The following is a 22,018-nucleotide window of genomic DNA, read 5'->3' on the forward strand; positions in this document are numbered from 1 at the left end:
GGCAGGAGGTTGGAGGTGTGGGCGGCCAGGCGCTTAAAAGCTGTAGTGTATGTTTTATTGAGAAAAGAATAGGAATATCTTACATCATTTGAGTTCTTGTGATAAAAGTGTATTCTTTGAATGTGTGATATACTATCATGTTTTTACCCGATCTATGTGCGTAAATGTGTCAAAAGGCTTGTATCTTAATTGAATGTGGTGATTTTGATGCTTTGGGCTGGATTTCAGGAAATCTTTATCTCAGTTTGCATAAGGATGGAAATGGTTGTAGGGTTGGATACATTTTGTTTTAATGAATATAGAGGAGAACACAATTCTTAATATTGTGACCTTTTTTTCTCTTACTATCTATTCATTATTTTCTTTACAGGAGGCATTGAACTGCACTGAAGATGTTGGTCAGTTCTGTGGCATGTTTCTCAAATGCAAAGCTTGTGAGGACCATCCTCAGTGTGTGTGGGACACAAGTGATAAATGTATTGAAAGGACAGGCAGTAAGTTGGTTAACTATTTCTTTCAATTGTTTTTTTTTTTTTGTATGTGTTTTTTTTGTTTTTCGTTCGTTCTGTTTTGGTTGCTGGTCCATATTATTGTCTTTGGCAATTTGCTCCCCCAAACGACATTTCGCAGCTTTGTGAGTTTACAGTATACGCTGGCAGTGTTGAGAGACTTGAAACATTGCCATTACTGAATAACTGCTGAAAATTTTGGCCACCACTGGTTGATCCATTTCTTTCTTTTCTGTTTTTTTCTACCTCTCTATCTGTCTTTTTCTCCCTTGCACCAAACAACCGTTATTGAGTTGGTGTGCTTCTCTTTGCTCAAACACTTTGGAGAGTACTCTTTATAATGAGTTTGTTGGGAGACAAACATTCAGGCTATACATTCTAAGGAACAGAAATGTATTAGAAATGTTTGTGTGTCAGTCTAGACTGGGCGCTCTTGAACTCAGGTAATTTTGTGGAGTTTTCAAGGCTCTTAACCCTTTGGGATTGGCCATGTCGGAGATAGACCTTAAATTCAGAGGTCCCAGTGTTGATAGGGGTGAAACCCATACTCTTACTCTAAAGAGTAACCTCGACAGCTAGAATTTTCATAGTACAATGTACATGTTCTAAAATTTTCATAGTACAATGTCAATGTTCGTTCGTAAACAGATGAGAGAGTTCAAAGAGATACTAAGCTTAATTTGTTATGACACTGCTATAAGCTTTGCTGTCATGAACAGTCTTTATTTTCCCATCCACAGGTGCTTTGACAGCTGGAAAGAGCACCTGTGACAAACCTTGCAGTGGATTCTCGGGCTGTGAGAACTGCACCCAGGCCAAATGTATGTGGTGCAGCAGTTTGAACCAGTGCATTGACACAAACTCTTATGTGGTCTCCTTTCACTACGGTCAGTGTATGGACTGGACAACCAGCAGAAGCGCCTGTCAAGGTAAGCTCTTTCATTATTTCTTGTCTCCTGGATAAGAAGAAGATTTGAATGGACCATTTCTTTAAGAAGACTTTTTGTTGCTTTCACAAGCTAACTCTAATGTTTCCTACTCACCCAGTACAGCATTGTCAAATGGAATTATACTCATTGCGACAGCAATGTCTTGTCAAAGTATGCCTTTGATTGAATGCTGAATGATTAATAAACGAAAAACGGTACTTGATGAATTAGATTGTCGGTGCTTGAAGCATTTTGTATAGTACCCTCGACATGAGCATTAAAGTATCCTTGAAATTGAATGTGTTCATTTGTGTAAAGAAGGTTGAGAAAGTTCATATAATGTTAGACATGGAGGAGGAATGAGCTTGAAAGCACTGCTGACGACATTTGATGATTATATTTCATCAAAATGTATTATTTGTCAGTTTACTTCTGTCCATGAAAGACGAAGACTCCTTTGCTTTTTAAGAAGAGGGCTACAGCTGAGAGTTTTCTCACTTATTTGTTGACCAAATTTCAACACATTTCACACGTATAACAAGCGTAGTGGGAAATCTTCAAATATGCAATCAAATTGTAGGAACAAAGTTTTGTTGCTATGGAGACAGTCGCCATACTGGGTTTTGTTGACACGTCTTATTAAGTTAATATTTCTTTTATTTTCTATGGAAATAGGCTGTTATTTTGCATTCATGTTGGGGAAACAATAGCTCTATGAAAGTCACTGTTAAACTTTTTTCTAAACAAATTACATGTAGAAACTTTTTAATGATTTTTTTCTTAAGGTAATATTCTAGGCTGAAAAAAATCTGCGAAAGTTCACACTCCAAACACCACCAAAAACTATTCCATATATTGTAAATTCAACAGTGAATTTTATGATGTTACATCTCCTCTTCACTATGTGAAAATTTTATGAAGATTCTATGATTTAAAAAAAAAACATTTGGGGGGGGGGTTGTTTGTTTTGTTTGGGGTTTTTTTGTAAGTGCTTTACGGCGCTTGCAACTGCATAAGGTCATGCGCGTGGGACACATTAAACATTTTCAGTTGTTAGGAAAGTTGAATTTTGTCCGGATGGTGGCTGAAGCCTACTCTTTACTTTTCGATTTTAGACCACCAATGGATCTTTAACCTTCACAATTTGCACACGAGATCTTGGAGATATTTCGCCCTTGTTCAAGAAGGCTAGGGAAAAGCAGGGGTGTGGCAGAAAGACAACAGTAAGAAGGAGCTAATGAGTAGCAGTAGAAAGATTCAGTATCCCAGAGGAGGGGGCAAAGGAGGTGAGGGGGTGGGGGCAGAAAGTAGAGATGAAAGCAGACGACAGAACATTGCTAGAGAGAAGGAAAGGAGGTGAAAGAAGACAATTTTAGAGAAGAAAAATGTACACCGCTATCCGAATTCGAACCCAGGACCTATCGCATGAGATGCGAACACCTTAACCTCTAGGCCATGAGAGCCCCAGATGAAAAATGGTGAAGTTATTGAAAAAAGTATATAGCAAAACATTGCTTTGAGAAACGGACTCTTTAAATAACTCATATGTGACAATATGAGGTTTGGGGTGGAGGGGGGGGGGTTCTTATGCGATGAAATAGTTGTGAGATAGGTGGAAGAAGCCAAAAATGCCTACATCTGAAGGTCAATAATTTTGTCCCAAATCCGAACTCTCCCTTACCCCACTCTCTTTAATCATACCGAGGAACAGTGTAATATTTTCTATTTTCATGCTTCATTCTATTCTAAGTGTACCATTTCAGTTCCACTTGTATATTGGTATTCTGATTTCTCGTTTTGTGTACAAGAATTGTGATTCATTGGTTGTTTCATGACAGCAAACAAATGCTCGGCTTTAAAGAATTGTGAAGACTGCCAAGCACGGCCCAAGTGTGGATGGTGCAATGATGAATCTGAGACTGGCACGGGCGTTTGTTTTGAGGGAGGCATGAGTGGACCCATCAAACTAGTAGACAGCATGCCACAGCTTGATCAAGGCAAATGTCCTGATCTCAGCAACAGATGGTTCTTCAACAGCTGTCCCAGTATGTGTCTCAAGTATTTTTTTAGAACATGGGGAAAGAGTGCGGGGGGTTATGGTTTCACTTCTCACTCAGCTGTTTTCACTGCCTGACAGAAACAAAGGGTAACAAAATTCTGAGAGACCTCTCCCAAGGTAACCTCTTGGCAAGGGTGGAGTGACCTTAATGCTTCATACTTTGAAGATACAGCAAAAATTAAGATTTGCACTTTGGATAAATGGCAGAGGTATCTTTTGTGTAATATATTATTCTTTTGGTAGTTACTTTGACTTGATAAAAAGCCAAATGTTAGAGCTGTGTGAGTTGATTGTTGTTGGGTTTTTTTGTTGTTGTATTGTTATGTGTTCCTGAACAGTTCTTTACAAGCTCACTTGTAATTATGTTCTACAGAATAACCCGTAATCTATTTACTTATTGTTGTATCGTCTTAGTATTTTTGTTTCTTTGCCTCTAAACTGAATGTCTTTTTTTCATAATATAACTTAAACGTTATTTATTGTATAACATAATACATTTTGTTTTCATGAGTTATTTGTATTTATAGAAGTGAGAAACATATTTTGAGACCTGAATGGCCTTTAGACCAGTTTTCAAGATTTGAGTTAGCACATGATTCTAAGTCACGGACAAGAAAGAGTACTATGATATCACAGTTGTTCTCTCCAGCAATTGCTGGTTCCCTATTCACTTCCGTGTGGCTTTGTATACCTGTTAAGTAGGCAGCATATGCTAGATGGCATTTGTTTAGTTTTTAGGACAAGATTGTCTTGGTATGATTCGCATAAAACTATGTATTTCTGCATCTGTGGGCCAATTTGTCGGGTCTGTGTTTAAGGGTGTCAATGGTTAGCAAGTGTTCTGATGAGGCTTGCCTTTTCTGCTTCTTTGTAACATTGCAATTAGCATTATCTGTTCCATCGGAAATGTTATTGTGCAGATTTTCTAAGTGGTGCTGCCCAATGCAGCATGTATTACAGTTTCTGTGCATGGTCAGCCTCTTTCAACACTGATGTGTGGATGATTGGATGGTGCCATTAATAAGTTCTGTTTCATTTCAAAGCAATTTGTTTCTTTTTCATCTTACTTTTTCCAAAACACTGTAATGTCTAATGTCTACATGCTTTATGTAGGAAATGGTAAGTCAAATTAACAGATGAGGATCATGTGGAAGGTTTTTGAAAAATGATGGGAAGCTTTACAGTGAGTCCTTGTAACAACTGTATTCTTTTTTTGTGTTTCAGAGTGCCAGTGCAACGGTCATTCTATTTGCAAAAATGATTCTGACATTTGTGAGAACTGCACTTTCCCGATGTACGGTACGTTTACAAATTATTTTGAATGGGTGAATTGAACCATCTTTAAAATATTTTATTATATATGGTGGACAGAAATAAGTTTTGTTCTAACTCTGTTTTCTGTGGGTGGTTAGTGGGTGCTCTGGTGTGGTTTGCTCCTTTTTTACTTTCAAACCACTATCTTCCTCATCTCTCCTTTTTTGTGTATGTTACTTTATTGTAACACCTTTAACTCTTTAAACCCTGAGTTTTTTTCCACCGTTTCCTGGAGTTTTTTGTACAGCAACCTAAACCTGATGTCTCATTATAACCCCAAAAGCTTGCCTTCAACTTCTAAATGGCGGAAACAACGGCTTAGTCATTACTAAAAAAACTTGGTTCGGGAATAAGTCCGAAAAACAAGCAATAACTAGCACAAAATGAAATAAAACAGTTATCACTAGTATCAAACGCTGGGAGCTTCCGATGGGAGCGTCTGATGGGGAACAAGGTTGTTACTGCGGGACTCTCCCAGCGTCCGATGGGGTTTAAAGAGTTAATCTTTGGCACTTATATGACATAATTGTGTTGCAAGTGCTGTAAAACTCTTACAAAAACTGAACTCTGTTTTCTTGGTGGAATATGGTTGAAATTTGTTTTTGTCTGTGAAGTCCAAGGTTAATATGTGTGTAATTGAAGCCTTGAAAAACTTCCCTTAAGTTGAGATTCTGTGTCTAAGTTGTTTTTAATGTTACTGTAGGAATACAAGAGCTAGCATCTACTTTCTAGATCTAATATCAGCAACATATTAAAGCTCCACTCACTCGACACTGACAGAGAAAACAAGTTCAGATCTCGAGACTTTGTTGTTTTCGTGAAGACCACTTTATTACGTATGCGCTCATCAAGGAAGTTGCTAGTTTCAAATACACAGATACTAAATTTCGGAACAGTACACTAAGCAAGTTTACCGAACAGCATGGGACGTGAGACATGAGGATAACAAGGATAGACGCCACATTACTCCAGGCATTGTCTGATTCAAAATGTTCCACAGTGTGAAGAGACATGCTGTGAATATTTAATGATGCCCTTATGTTATGTTAACTCTTTATCTCTGGCAACCCGCTCCCAGCGGCTCTCGGCCGGAACTGGTGAGTCACTGGTAGCGGCTCGGGCACATTTCATACAGCGACTTCAACATCAAAATACTTTTCGGCAAAGTTTCTTTTACCGGAAGTTCATTCATTAGATCAAGTTCTATCATAATAGGTTCGCTAGTTTCAATTTAATGACCCATTTAGTGACATTTTTGTCATTTTAGGTTTACTACCAAAATTTTAGGCCCAGGCGTAGTGGGTTCACCCTCCTTGGAGATAAAGAGTTAATTAACATTCCTTGGGAAAACTATTGCGTTATTGAGGAAAATTAAATGTAAAAAAGAAGGAGGAATTAATAATAGCCTTTAGAGTAAAAAAAGACCAGTTGTTACCACTATTTATTAAAGATGAGGAGGTGGAGGCGGTAAGCTCTTACAAGTATATTGGTATAACAATTGATAATAAACTTGACTGGCATCCCCACGCTACTCTTGTGCATTAAAGAGTAAATGAAAGAATGTTCCTTTTAAGGAAATTAAGAAGTTTGCGTGTCGATAATAAGATTGTGTCCCTTTTATACCATTCGATGATTGAAAGCGTGCTATTATTTTGTATTTGCTGCTGGGCTGGGAATTGTTGGGTGAAAGATAAAGAAAAATTTTACAGGACCATTAAGAAAGCCAGTAAGATCTCTGGATATGATTATTGCTAGAATCACCACAAGTATAAAAAAGATAAAAAGTATTATAAACAACCCATCACACCCCCTTTCCCACGCAGTGGCAGATATGTACCTCTAAAAACAAAGAAAGAAAGATATAAAAGAACTTTTTTACCTTCTAGCATAAGGCTATTTTCAGAATAAGCATAGATGTGTATTGCTCTTTAGAGTATGTATCTATATAATTCCAAAGGTCTTTTTATTAAATTTCTGCATGTGGTTGAATGATGCATCTGATGTGATTAGTACATTTTGTCAGCTTTACTTCTCTTTTCATATTGAAATTTAATGAAAGTAATATATAATTTAAATTTGTATGTATACCTGCCTGTGTTTTTACTGTCCTGTACAGCCAAGAAAAATTTCCATCTAGGATAATAAAGTTTTATCTTATCTTAAATTTTTGTTCCCCGAAAGCAGTCTCAAAAGCTACATCTCTTACAATAATCTGACCTTTTATTGTGATGCCTAACTTGCATTTGATAATCATTATGAGAATGAAAGTGTAAGTAAACATAATTTAAGAATCAAATGTATTTTAATGTGCTCTTTGTTTTCCTTTAAGGTCCTCATTGTGAATATTGTGAGGATGGCTTCTATGGGAACCCGGAGAGCAATGGAACATGCAAGCGTGAGTGTTATTGTCACTAGATTGTGCCAATGTTATAGTGTCAGAATGCTGGATGCAAGGTCATTCTGAGTTTCAGGATTATTAAAGTGATCCAGTGTTTTTCTTTTTTTGTTTGTTATTTATATCCCCTTTTTGTAGGCAATGTTTAAATTTCTTTTTGTCTGGAATGTCTGTGGGGTTTTTTTTCTGTTTGTAGATGAAATGATGGGGTAAAAAAACATTATTTTCACAAGGTATAGATGTGAATGTTTAGAGAAAGATTGTATTTGGCTCTGTGAATATTGATGACTGGGTGCAAGACTCCAACTAATGCCAAATCACAAAAAGGCTTTTGTCAGTTTTGCATCCAGCAATTGATAGGAAGAAAATGTGGAAATTTGTTGCTAGTAAAGCATTTTTTAGAAAGAATTAAAGGTTTGAAATTCTCGATGGCAGCTATATTTTGTTGGAAATGGTTCATTAAAGAAATTGTCAATTGGTGCAATCGAGTAGTACTTTGTAGTAAAAAACATTTTATGTTTATCACTGTTCTTAGACTCAAAGGAAGCAGTAGAGCCTATCAGTCCATTGGTTTCTGTAAAATCCAACAACACTAGTTGCATGGATCTCTTATCTCTGTCTTGTGCATTTTTTCTTCATATTTTCACTTCATTTCTTTATGTCCAGCCTGTTTCTGCAATGGTCAAGCTGATTCATGTGATCCTGTTACTGGCAACTGCTACTGTCGGACACGCGGGGTCACCGGCAAAACCTGTGAAAAGTAAGAGGCGTAATGGTTTGTGTTTAATTGTGAGTAAAGAGAAGCACATTGTCACAACCGTAGCTACTTAGTAATGAGAAAAATCAGAGGGGGAAACAAAAAGGGGTAGTAAAGAAGTAGTACCTACTAGTGGTGCCCTCCAAATGGCTGTGTCTTGTGTAGTGTTTTTATTTAGCTGTGAAAAGGATATCAATGCCATTGAAGATGAAGTGCCAGATCAGTTTTCGAGAAGTGTTTCATACAGTCCTTGTGTCTCTTTAATCAAAACCAAAAAGGATGAATGGTTGACTTTTATTAAATAGGAATACTCAGAATAGACCTGAGCATGTATACATTTGGTATATTTATTTTGGGGTTTTGTTGGGGGGGGGGGGGGGGGGGGTTATCAGTCAGTATTAGTCACTGGCTGAAGAAGCAGATTCTATTTTTGCCTGCAGTTGAGATTGATAGGGAATATGTAAGGAGAATGGAAGAGGGAGAAGAGCAGAGGAGAATGATGTACAGAAAAGTGGAAAGACCTGGAATAATATCAAGAAGCTTGTTCAAAGATAAAGAAAAATAGAAAGTTTTTGTCGAGGGCCTGATCCAGGTTGAGAAAGGCAATGATGATGAGGTGTAAGGAGAAATACAACAACACAAAATATCACCTGTACATATTTTAGCTTTTTTTTTCCTTTCAGTGTCTGTCATGATTTACCCAGTCAATTTTTGTTCCCAACTATTTTGTGAAAAGTTAGTGACAGCTTTTTAGATATAGAATGTTTGTTTAGATATAGAACGTTTGTTCACATCTAGTCAGTGCGGTACTTAGTTTAATTTTATTCTCCCAGTGATTCATTTTTAGCACATCCTGAAAATTTGTGTTACACATCGTACAACATACCTTACGATTTAATTCGTCACATGTTGTGATTCCATTCAAAATACTTTTTAAAATACAATTACACACATCCAGGGATTCAATTCTAAGCGTGTGATTATATCATCATTCCTTGTCTCTGTGCAGGTGTGACACTACTAACAGATATTCTGGCGACCCAAAAAATGGTGGCTTGTGTTACTGTAAGTCCAGATAGTTTCTGTTGGTGAAGAGAAATTTTTCAGAACTGAAATATGAAAATGCTTTTATGACTGTTCTATTTTCAGTGTTGTTACTGAAAGTGTTATGTTTCATATTGACAAAGCAGTTGGCAATATGTATATTTCTTAATGTGATATTGTTATTATTTGATCATTTAAAGTGGAAAAGGTATTTATCAGATATATTTACTTTTGAAACAACAATGATTGTTTAAAGTTTTGTTGTAATATTGCACTGTGATCCTTATGGGGAGTTGTATGATAGGGACTATAATGATTCAACCCTTATAAGTTGAATTATAAGTAATGAATCTGTTTGATTCTGGATTTTAGTATAAAAAAATAACTTCTCAAATCCAGAATATCATGAGATTTGGAACAATCTAATCCAAGTTTGTGAGGTCATATTTATTTTGATGTAAAAAATATATATCTTCTGGTATTATTAATTCTAAAAGAAAAAAGGGAGGGTGAGAAAGTGCGCATATGTTGCTGTTAGTCATGTGAATTGAGTATGGATGTCAAGAATAAGGAGGGCTATCTTGTTTTATCTTTCTTCATTTTTCTTGAACCAGATGAACTGAACACAGACTTCCAGTATACTTTTAATTTGTCCAAGAAAGAAGATGGCAACTATACGCAGATCAATTTCCTGAATGCGCCAACATCTGTAAGTCTGCTATACTGTGCCAAATATTTGTCTTAGGGACAGCTAGCAAAGGCAAAAGGGACCTACAGCTGATGGTTTTGTAGCCCACTTCTTCCCTTATCTTTTATGTTTTTACATGGACAGAACATTTTTCATCATATGACTGATTGTGAAATTATATATTCCACTGCACGCAATGTTTTGGATATCTCATTATTTTTCTTAATTGATTTAAATTATTTGAGTTTTCTTATATGTTCAGTCATGACATATGCCAGTTTAATTTGTTCAGGTTTAATTAAATATTTTATGAATTCCATAATATTCTGAAGCTCTGAACTGCTGAAACAAATACATTATTTCTTGCAGAGTGACAAAGACGTTGACTTCACTCTGAATTGTTCCACTCCTGCATTGATAAACATAACTTACAGATCAAGTAAGTTTTCAGTATTTTTTTTTTTTTATTAGCTAATTTTAGACTCGCATTGGTGGTTTGATATTTATTTTTTGACAAGGGTGTCTGCTGGGGAACCATCTTTGCTGTTAATGTAGAAGCCACTAACAGTGTGAATAGTATACAATAGTGCACCAGCTTTGTCAGAGCTGTTCATGGAGCTTTAGTTTTGTGAATAATCTTAGGGACATTGTTTATAGATTTATCTTTGTGGAGCAGGACAAGTTTCCTAAGATACCGTGTACTCCAATTGTGTAGAACGATTTTTATGTTCTATTGGTTGTTCGTGTTTTAGTCACAGCACCACCATCTTAAGTTATAATATTCTAAATTCTTATCCGCAACTTACTTTACGGGCTAGTATTGTTCAGCCTATTATCAATCTCTGTCCCCAGTTTTGCCTCCTGTTAGGGAAACACTGCTGTTATCATACTTTGTACTGCCTTACTTCTAGGGAAACACTGCTAGTATTGTACTTTATACTGCCTTATTCTTGAATGTGTTTCGTATACTTCTGTTTGTTTTTTCTAGTTCTTAATGATTTATCAATGTCTTGTAGAGTCCTTCCCAGAGGAGAAGGAGTATGTGAGTGGTCGCATATGTGACTACTTCCGCACTAAGTTTGAACACAAGAACCATGCCTTCGGGGGCAAAGAGAACACTACCTTCTTGGTCTATGTGTACAACTTTAGGACACCATTCATTTTGCAGGTAAGCCTATTTACATCTATCTTATGAACTAAATATAAAACCAAAAAAAATTATCTGAAAAACTTGAATGACTCGGCCTCTGGGAAAAGTTTATCAATTTAGAATGGCGCAATAGACTCAAAATGAAAAAAAAAATTGATGTAATCGGTCCATTTTATGAAAGGTGTAAATTTTATCCACATAACCATCTCATGGGGATATCTTGGCTATGGATGCTCAGATCATCATACTTTTGCTAGCAATAGCAATGAAAAATCATAATTTTATCCCAAACACAACGTTACTTCCTTGGACTGCGGTTTAAAAATTTTTTTTAATCCATTGATAAAAAGTTATTGGGATTGTTTGTTCCAAACTTTTGGACTTTTGTGTGGGAAAATATCGCCAAAAAGTGGGACGTTACTTGATGTATTTTGAAGAAAAACTGTGTATAAGTCAGTGATGAATTGGAGCATATGAATGAAACTTGACATCTTTTTAGTGCAGAATCTAGTTCTATTATCACTTTTTTATTATCTTTATTACTTTCGATTTTTAAGACAAATATTTACGTGAAAATTTGTTAAATTGCACAACATCGCTTGAACTGTAACCGATTCGGGGGCACAGGCTTGTGAGGCATTGTGGAAAATTATGTAAGTTTTCAACTCATCTTTGCTTAAAAACTACTTTGGTCTAATTTTGAACATGCTTGGCAAAAATTAGTTGAATTTACTCTACCTGATACCGAAACGATATAACTTCGATCTTAAAAAGAATCAGCGCTGTTCCATGATCACCCCTTCTACAACTTAACAAAGCGGTATAGGGAAAACACGCAATGAACTCATTGGTGACGTGTTTAGTTTTAGGTGGCCAATCACATGCCACTTAGCAATCACATGCCTTTAGCATGCCGGCAGGATAGCTTGCTCAGTTTGTGACCCAGTTTCCGACTAAGTCTTTTATCACTGAATGGTTGATAACTTTAAGTTGATATGTAAAATGTACTGCACACAGAGATCTGAAATTAGACAGCAATAAAGAAGACATTTGGAGTGCCTGCCTGGTTGACAACCAATCCACAGCTCTTAGTATTTCAGAAATGGAAGAAAATCATACAAACACAGCAATGTCTCCAGTTCTAGAAATATGTCGGCATTTGACACTGGCATGTAGTAAGTTTGGCCGCTCCTTTAGTTGGTTGCCAAGTTTCATTAATTTTTGTCTATGGGTTTTCCCGTAACTACTCAGAATTCCCATAACTATACTCAGAAGAAAGCCACCTCTAATCCCGAACTGCCCAAAAATTACCCCTCACACGGGACCTGATGTTCGACCCAAAGTGCCACTGGCGATTGGCATTGCTACTTTTGCTATATTTACTTTCATTACTAGAATGGTATATTTAAGAACTTATGGATATACGTTTTTTTACTTGTAAGTTTCCCTTCTCAGGGTTGTTTGAAACTTAAACTGATTTTGCATTCAGAATTGCGGGACCCTCTGTTCTCGACGCAGGACATTTTATTTTATTCTTAAATTGTAAAAAGTTACTGCAATGAATGTTTGTGAGAGAGAAACTTGGAAGTGTTGAAATGCACAATCCTCCTATTCAGAAAGATATAATTGAGAATCATTGTACAAGTGAAATCAAAGCCAGATGGCACACTTTTGGTCGATAGTACTGGGAAAAGATTTTACTCTGACTTCAAACAGAATCTGACTTTCAGTCATTGTGTTTATGTAAAAAAGTAAACATGAAATGCCCTGATGTTGTTACTTTTGAATTTCTAATCGCGTACTCTAAAGTTGAATCCTTGCGAGTGAGGAGGTAACTAAATGGTATTTTCTTTTTCCTTTAGCAATAAACACATAAACTCCTATCTGATATAACAGTATCTTCACTCTTATGAGGCTCATGTTGATTTCAATTCTACCATATGAGTTGATGATATTGCTGTTAAGGTGTTGCGACTTATTAATAACTAAACATTTGTTTTAAAATGCATTTATTAATGTTTACATTGATGCAGTGTATGAGGACCTCTTTATGTAGCTTATGAACATATCATCTTTATGAATTTTTCAGATATCTTTCTCCCAGTTTCCTAAAATTGATCTAGTTCACTTTTTCGTAACATTCTTTAGGTATGTAAAGGTCCTATGCCCACGTCTAGTGCAAACCCACTGATCTGCTTGTGTCCCGTTCTCTGTAGCTCGGATCCAGTGTCTGCATTGATGTTGTGGCTTGGACATGTTGATTTGATGCATGTGGGTGTAGGTTTAACCCTCATTGTAACAATAGCCTGTCTTCAGTTTTGCTTAACGGTTCATTTTCATTTCAACATGAGTCTTGTCAAATTGTACAAAATATAACAAAGATGGGGTATTAAATGGTAAATGAAACTGGAAATCAGAAGCTTTCACTTCAGCTTTTTACTTTAGAAGAAGATGGCAGGCCTACGTTTAACACCCACATGTGACAAATCAAGTTGTCTAAAGAGGGGAAATCCTTTCTTCTTCCTGTCTTTTTTCTGGCATTTCATTTTTGTTTCCTGGTTTGTTTCTTTTGTTGCTCCTTCATTTATTTCTTTGTGGTGTCATAAGCCTGTCACTAATAGAAGGTGTTAGATGTAAGTAGAGATGAAAGATCAGGGAACTGCTTGTGAGATAAGATAAAAGCCGCATTTTGACGCTCAGAAAGTGGTAGGTCGGATAGTAAATGAATTAATTGAGGTTCAAAATGATAAAAGGATACATAATTTCAGTGTACAGTTTAGTCACACACTAATATTTATAGGTGTCTAATCAATATAGCATAATAGGGAAAACACAACTGTTTTCCTGTAAGAAAGGTTTATGCCTAGTGAAAACATTGCAGGAGAGAAGTGCAAGATAAATTGTAGGAATTGAATGACGTACATGAAAAGTTTGAATATTTTGACAGCTTAGTTCGAACAAGGTATGATATCTTTTCTTAAGCTGGCTGAGAATGGCAGAGAATGAAGATCTGTGATGGCTGCTATTTGTTTTTGGATCTAGCTATTTAGGAAGAAGTTCAGTAGATCTCTGCATTGATTCCTTCAAGCCTCAATTATTGTAGTGCTTAAGCTCTGTCCCACCTCAGCTCAGATTTCATCCATTTAGGTCATTCAAGGATCCTGAAAATTTGCCGTTGATATCGATGTAGTGGAAAGTTCTCCAATATTTCTCTTGTGGCTCTCAACAACGTGATTACTTTTTAGGGGTTGAGTGTTTTTTGGACCTGAAGCTTCACAAATCAACTCACTTGAGAGTTAAAGCTTTGACACAGCCTTCACAGCGCCTAATGCCCTCAGCCCTTCACAAGGCTTTCATTCACAACCCTCCTGTTCAAGTACCTCTTCTCACACTACTTTCCGTGCCAGCACATTAACATACATTAACATGAGCACTTAAAGTGGTAAGGGAGTCTCAAAAGGCTATCAAGTTGGTTTTACAAATGGTAGGTAAGTCAAATGGAAAAAGTTTATTTTGTGTTGCAAATTTGCTTGTGTTGTAAGTGACTTTCAGGCTCTCTGATCCTTCCTGCTATGAGCATCAGTGCTTCTTGTCATTGCCCTTTTCTTATGCAAGTCCCTTCACTACCATGGCTTTGCATATTTGTGTCTTGTCAAAGTTATATTGGTCTTGAAAGTTCTCATTGTCTTGCATGTAACTTAGTGTTGGCAACAGATATAGACTAGAGGGAGAATTTGCAAATTCAGTAAATGTTGTGCTCATTTTGCATTTTGTTATGGCTGTTTTTCGTCCCTTTGTTTTGCTTTTATTGTGAGTGAATCTTGTTGTTTGTTTGTTTTGGTTTTTTTCTCTGTTCCCGTGCACTGTGTGGGCAGTTGAAGAACAGTAACCAGTTCCCCATGTCCAGCCTTGGTCCATGCTGCAATAATAGGCTCCTTGTTTTTGTCCATCACTAACAAGACAATCATGCATGTGCCTATGTTTGATGTGTTTACCTTTTCTTTACAGATTTCTTTTGTTCAACCGGATAAAATCAATCTTCTTAAGTTTTTTATAATTTTCTTTAGGTAAGTTAAAACATTTATGGTGTGAAATGTTTATTCATATAACCATGCTAGTGGAATGGAAGAACTGTCTGAAATGTATACACTCACTCTCTCACTGTTATCCCTTATCATTTCACTGTTGTTGAGAACATTCAAATTGTTTGTGTTTTGAATATTGTCTTTTGAGGTGGTTGTGCAGAGAATTTGTTTTCTTGTCTTTTTATAATTTAACTGAAGCATGACTTTGACTCTTGTATGTCTTCATTAGTTTTTTTCACTCACCGGTATTCTCTCCCCCTCTCTCACTCTCTCTCTTTTTTGTTTGTTTATTTGTTACTTTGTCAATAAATGCAAATTAGTCTGTAAATATAAATAAAAGAAGCATAAATTCAGGTTTTATGTCTACCTTTCTTATGTGCTTTCTCTCAACTGCTTTAATGGTATCAACAGATTGCATTAAGAGTTAAAAGCTGAGACAAAAGATGTGAAAACTGATGCTGTTGTCATTCAGGAGATTTTAAGAACAATCGGAAAACATTATTACTCTGGAGTCTGGGTGCAACTTTCAAGATAAATTTGTGCCCGCATTCAGTTCATTAACAGCTAGCAGACATTCGGTGTGATTTCTTTGTAATCTGGGGTTTTTTTGGTAACATCTTATGTTATCAAAGTCTTTGTTTCATTAGCTAAAATCTGATTCATCTAGTTAAATGACTTAATAAATTTTATTTTAATTTCTGTCAACTCAATTCAAGTTCAGTTTTATACAATAGTCCCTAAGTATTTGCGTCATCTGCACTCTGTGCATGAAAAAAAGTCACTGCTTTCTTGTAGATAAAGAAAACACTTTATTGAGTATTTTCTGGCAGAGCATGGCTTGGGGTGTAATTGCACTGTCCTTGAAGCTCTTCTCTTCTTTTGATGATATTTTGCATAAGAAAGTGTTCTGTAGAGAGAATGTAGAAAAGATAAAAGTTGTTTTATTATTTTTAAATTCCCATGCATGGAGTACAGGTAATTTACACCTCAGTTTAGAAAAAAATGAAAGATTTATACCTTAGTATGCCCATTCAATCTATTTTATAATCTTTACGTCATTTTGTGAAACTTGTATTTTTAAAGTTTCATCACAAATGGCGTTTGTTTCATTTAGTTGAAACTCAATCTCAGCACTTGTCAGTCACCCTCCAAATAGCTGTTTTATTCCATCTCTACAGGCACTTTTCCACCCTTTAATCAACATGCAATGCATCTTTTCTTTTACCTCTGTTAATGAGATTGATTGATTGCTTATGTAAATGAAGAATACCGATAATGAAAAGTGAAATGACTTTGAAAAGTTTGCTACTTTCATAGTTAATTTTATAAGGCCTGGCAAAAGTTGAAATGTATGCTTTGAAATTAATTTGGACCTATGTTAGTAATAACAGATTCATTGTGCATGACAAGTCATGAGTCGGGGGCAGATTATGTTTCAGTAAACTGTTGATCTTGATTTTGTTATCACCTCTTTGTAGTGTTATGAGTTTTAGGATCAGGTATGTAATTAATTTTTAAAATATATTTTATTAAGCATGTAATCAGGGAAAGCTTTAGACAAATCCAAAACAAAACTTATGATTCAAAGAATTCTGTAGTGTCTGCAGTATTTTATTCAAACCCAATCCTACTCTTACTGGTTTTTCTACCTTTTTCAGCTGTTTTCTCTCGCTGGTGTTGATAGCAGCAGCACTGTGGAAAGTAAAACACAAGTACAACAGCTACAGGCGAAGACAGGTTGGGACAATTTATAGAACGTATTTTCAACTGAGGGTTTATGGGAGTCCAATTTTGTTCTTGGAATTTTTGTTGTTGTTGTGAAAGTTTAGTCATTTGAAAAAAAAAATAGAATTCACCAGTGTCTGTGGGGTAATGGTTTTAAACATTTTGCTGTCACACACAGAAGATGTGAGTTTGATTCCCATGTGTGGGGAATTCTTATCGAGTATTTCAGTCTTTCTGCTGGGAAGTTCTATCCCTCTCACAGGGTTACCCTGACAGGCAGGGTTGAAGCAGCACACCTCCTAAATATTGTGAATATTGATGACCGGAGGGTAAAACATCTTCAGTTTTGTGGGTCTTTTTGGTCCTTTTTTATATATACATTTTATAAATTCACATATATTTTAGTTATGTTAAGCTAATTCACTGGACTGGTTCTTTTTGTGGAAAATTTCTGTTCGTTCAAAATTATTTTTAAAAATGTTCCTACTTGAAATGTTTCCTTTTAGCCTAGTGTCTGGTGGGGAACTAAGTACTTCACCTTTGAAATGACCATCATGGTATTAAGTAGGATGGAATCATGCAAGCTGACCCTTGGAGGGTATACTTAACAAGGAGATAGTGTTTTAGTTTTTATCAACAATGGTAATAGCAATTGTCTCAGAGAGCTTGTGTATTTGAGTGCTATAATTTTTTATTGAATGTTCTTTAAATAGTTGATCGTGGTAAGATTTATATAAATTGGTCTTTAAACTATTGACGTGTTACAAAGATCTTGAATTTTTTATTTTTTTTTGCATGCAGCTTATCATGTTCTTATAAGAAAGTATGAGTTTTCAAGAAATCTTTAATGATATTTTTATGTTGAAAATTTCCAAAACTATGGTGCAATACAGTGGGCACACCTTTTTGTCTTTTTGCAGCAATTGATGGTGGAAATGGAACAAATGGCCAGCAGACCCTTCTCTACTATTGGTATAGAGATAGATCGCAAGTCAAACCCGATCACAGTGGACAAGAAAGATCATTTAGATTCAGTATTGAGGCGAAGGAGAAAGGTAGTTTTCTGAAATAATGTGTATTTGTGTACCCATGAGAGATGGAATCTGACTGACAGAGTCATAAATGAAATCTTGTATGTCTATCAGGGGATAAAAAAAGAGCTATGGATTGTTGTCGACTGAGATTGAATCTAAATGAAATATATACTTCTGACAAGTTGCAGCATTGTATGTCTCCCAGTCAGGGGATTGAAATGGTCAGTTTGATGAAGGGGCAGCCAAAGGAATTTCTGTGAAGTCATGTGAACCTTTGCTAGGATGTATGTCTAGAATAAACACTCTGACTTGCACTCTATGAGCCATCAATACCAAGCAGTTTATACATGCTGACTAAGTATATTTTATATATAAAATTATTGCTTGTAATGCCTACAGTAGTTTGCTAATCCTCAGGTAATTCACTTCACATGTATTACTTTTATGTTGGCACAATACCAGGAATCAACAGATCTTAAGTTAATTGTCATTTCTTTTTTTTACTTTTTGCTACCCTAGAATTACTAAGTTCTATGTGCTTTCTCTTTGAGAAATTTGACAAAATTATGAGTTCTGATGCAAATTCTTTGAATATCTTGATAACGGCTGAATAAATAACAACTCCGAATATTCACACTATTTTGATAGAGCAGATAGAAGATTTGGTTTCTAACCTCATAGCCTTAGAAACTCAAAAACAGTATAAAATGGCGAATAGAAATTTGTAATTCTACAGTAGCATCTTGTTTTCAGTTGATTGCTCTGACTTGTTCTGTTTTTCTTGTTTGTCACAACCCAGGCGGGGAATAAACCGTCAGCTGTGGCCATAGAACCCTTGAAGGACAACAAGGCAGCCATCTTGAGTCTCATCATCCAGCTCCCCACAGGCGGCTCAGACTACGCCCCCAGTGGTCAGTCAGGACTGGCTGTGGGCAGTGCTCTAGTCTCCATTGGTGAGTGTGAAATATTAAATTTTAGTCAACACAGCTCATTATAGGTATTTCCATGGTGTTGAGGGAGCTTCTCCCTTAAGTAAGACCAGGATCACATGGTCCTTCGAGGATGAACTCTTGATTTTTTTTTTCTTGTTCATGCTATTTATGAAAGCTACTGGAATTGCACTTTTTGTAGTTAATCTTGCAGAAGTGCTTTCTTTTGTTGGCCTCCTACTTCTGTCAAAACAGTACAGTACTAGTGAAACAAAGAAGTGTTGTGCTTTACTTTTTTTTATTATGACACTTATTCCCAGGTCTCTAAATGCTCGCAGTAGACATGTTGAAACTGTCCAATTTGTTTCCCTGATACTTACACAATATCAAAGAAAATTTATGAAACAGGGGTTGAAATGTTGTTGTTATGATGCGCATCATTCCTCGGCTGTCCGTGGTTGGTATTTTCATTGGAATAAATAATAACAATGAAAAGGTGATACCATTTTTGGTGTTCAAAGTCAAGTATTTCAAATTGTGTCAGTCTATTGTTATAGTATTCTTTTTCATTTTGTCTTTCAGGATCTCATCGGAAACAGAGCTTAGAGCATATTAAAGGAGAGAAACCAAAGGTTCGGAAAAACCTCACATACAATCATCCGGATACTTGTGCCTGAGAACCGTACAACTACAAAAAATGAGTATTGCTGTTTTAGATATATATATATGCATTTCTTTGTTGTGCGTAATTTAGCAAGCCGTGTTTGCAAACTTTGAGACATGTTGGCCCTCATGGATTGCAGTCAATTCCACAAAGCAGTGCCCTGTCCACAAGATTTTACGTAGGATGCTGTCGAGGAACTTTGATGGCAAGTACGTACATCTGCAATTTAAAAGTTCCACATATGACGATATGAATGAGTAGAGCAACACGACTTTGACAGAGCTTTTAAGCCTAGCTTATGTCAAACCAGCATCCCCCCAAAACACCCTCCTACATGTAGAGACAATCTTAATTTAAAAGTTAAAATTCGATTTTTGTCCCATGTTCTCCTTTATATTTATGTCCATAAGGCAATAAGGGATTCATTCTGTCAACTCCTCTTAATGGGATTACTGTAGGTTCCATAATGTTTTCAAGAGTAATATTCTGAAGTTTTGAGATTCTTTTGAACCAAAGAAAGATTCTCATAGACTTACACCCTATTTTACTGAGAAAAAAAATGTGGAACAGCAAGCTCATAATAATAAATGAAAATTGAAGTGATTCTCAAGGTTTGTTGAACTGTGATATGCATGATGTTGCTGATCAAAGTGCAATACAAGGAATGTTTGTCTTAATGCATTTGCATTCTTGAAAGATTGGTGTTGGATGAGTTCCTCTCTTTCTTACTGAATAAATCTTGCCTTGCAATCAACCACTGCTCCTCTTTTTCATAAAATACACTGTAGCTATTTTGACAGTTGATGATACTCATCCACATCTTGCCTTGAGTGACATATACTTAAGTGTGAGACACACACTTCAATAAGACTCACAAACACCGGTGTATCGGGCTAATATCAATAAGACGCAGGTATTCCTGTATTTGGGAACATCAACTGGACACAAACGATTGTATCATATCCTAATGTTGATATGAAGTTTGACAGCCAATGTAATATTCAGATTTCCATTTATTTGCAATACAAGTTTATTTGCCAGGGGCGGTTGGTTGCGTACTCTTATTAATCTTCTGGGACTCTGGAGCCTCTGATATAGCATGTGCAGACTTTCATGTATCAGAGGATTATCAATGTATAATTTATATGTGATTGTTGATGTAGACATATATGCGATACACAAATATCTTTGTTAGTATCAACCACAGTGTTGCACACAAATGTCAAAGTATAATGCAAACATAGAAATAATACACCAATGTCAACGTAAAACACAAAAATATGTGAGATACATAATATACATCAATGTACCTAAACCCTGGACGTCTCATCTCTAGGTCAGAGGTAACATATTAACATTAATGTATGGCACGCATGTCAGGCTGACATGCAGACATCAAAGTTGCAGATATGTGCATCAGTTCAGCACACAAGCTCTGTGTGGGTTGCATTGCACTCTTTAACAGCTCAGAGGTTGTGATGTGGCTACCTGTAGGATGGTCGATGGGCTTGCATTTTATGTATAGAGCGTAACAGGGCTTGTTTTTCAGGAAAGATGCTCACTTTTTTGTGCCGTCATTTGTGTTGTATTTAGTTCACTAATAAAAAGGACATGAATTGTTTATTGTTGTACTCAGTGGTATCCACCTTAGAATAAGCCACCTTGACACTCCTTCAAGAGCTCACTTTTGTCAATGTGACTTAATTTTTTTCATTACAATCTTCTTGTTAAAATATCTTTTCTAAAAATTAAAATCTGAGTAGTCTGGTTCAGTCTGAGAAAGAAGAACAATTGTCTTAATAACCTGATTTGCTGTTAAACAACTTTAAGGGAAGAAAGTCATTCTCCTGGAGAGGGAAAACTCATAACGGTTTTGCATCCAGTGAGACCCATTTGAATGATGGGTGGGGAGTGTCTCTTTCTTTCATTTGATCGTGATCATCTCTTGACTCAAGCATTGCAGTCACCAAAGGGTCATATTTGAATTAACAATAAGCAAATGAGGTAGCTTTGTTGTGTGAGCGATGTTGCTTCACTTGAATTCACCTAAAATGCCAGTCTGTATGAGAACCATGTCTCCCAATGAGGAGGTTTACGAGGTGAGACTTGTTCATTTTGTAACCTTTTTAAAATTCTCGTTTTGGGAAAAGGGGGGGGGGGGGGGGGGTACTTTTCATTACTATGAGTAAAATTGGATGTAATTTTTTTTTACTAATATGCTTGCCTATTCTTTCATGAAAACTTGTCATCTAAAATAAGATATGTAGTGGAATAAAAAGTTCAGGACCGCATTTGTGAATGATTTTAGCAAAGTCTGTTTGAGCAAGGAACTTTTTTTTCTGTGTACTTTCGGATAAAATCCTGGATGTTTTTAACATTTTCAATAATGGTCTCAGAGAGAGGTAAATTGAACAAAGTGTTCTGGAAATTATTATGATGGTTTCTGAACAATTTTTTTTCATGCCACATTTATTTTCCTAGATTCTAGAGTTGGAAAAGTGAAAAGTAGAATGAGCAAGTTACACTCACTTCCTTGTTTGATGTTGAAATGTTGAGATTGAGGGTTTCTGTTAATGGGTAACAATTATTTAAACTTGATGAGTTGACTAACCTGTTTTATCTATTGATTACTTTTGACATAATTTGATTGTTCTATTAGTTTATTCTTTCATGTATCAATATATTTATATTTATTGTAAATAACCTTCCTGTAATATTTAAAGTCCTTTTATGATT

General features: G+C 36.0%; 1 protein-coding gene across 1 annotated transcript in view; it reads left to right on the forward strand.

Moving 5' to 3' along the window:
- LOC101853985 (attractin) overlaps positions 1–21,574 on the forward strand; it is a gene marked incomplete in the record, with an annotated part of 34,628 nt that extends 13,054 nt beyond the window's left edge. Inside the window, 15 exon segments of the mRNA XM_013081573.2 lie at positions 371–494; positions 1,250–1,438; positions 3,277–3,483; positions 4,722–4,796; positions 7,141–7,206; positions 7,873–7,966; positions 8,973–9,028; positions 9,622–9,716; positions 10,065–10,134; positions 10,712–10,863; positions 12,935–12,993; positions 16,589–16,667; positions 17,576–17,710; positions 18,489–18,642; positions 19,201–21,574. Of these exon segments, the coding sequence (XP_012937027.2) occupies positions 371–494; positions 1,250–1,438; positions 3,277–3,483; positions 4,722–4,796; positions 7,141–7,206; positions 7,873–7,966; positions 8,973–9,028; positions 9,622–9,716; positions 10,065–10,134; positions 10,712–10,863; positions 12,935–12,993; positions 16,589–16,667; positions 17,576–17,710; positions 18,489–18,642; positions 19,201–19,295 (1,650 nt within the window).
- Positions 21,575–22,018: the final 444 nt, after the last annotated feature.

This window comes from Aplysia californica, unplaced genomic scaffold, assembly GCF_000002075.1.
Source record: "Aplysia californica isolate F4 #8 unplaced genomic scaffold, AplCal3.0 scaffold00007, whole genome shotgun sequence".
NCBI lineage: Eukaryota > Metazoa > Mollusca > Gastropoda > Aplysiida > Aplysiidae > Aplysia > Aplysia californica.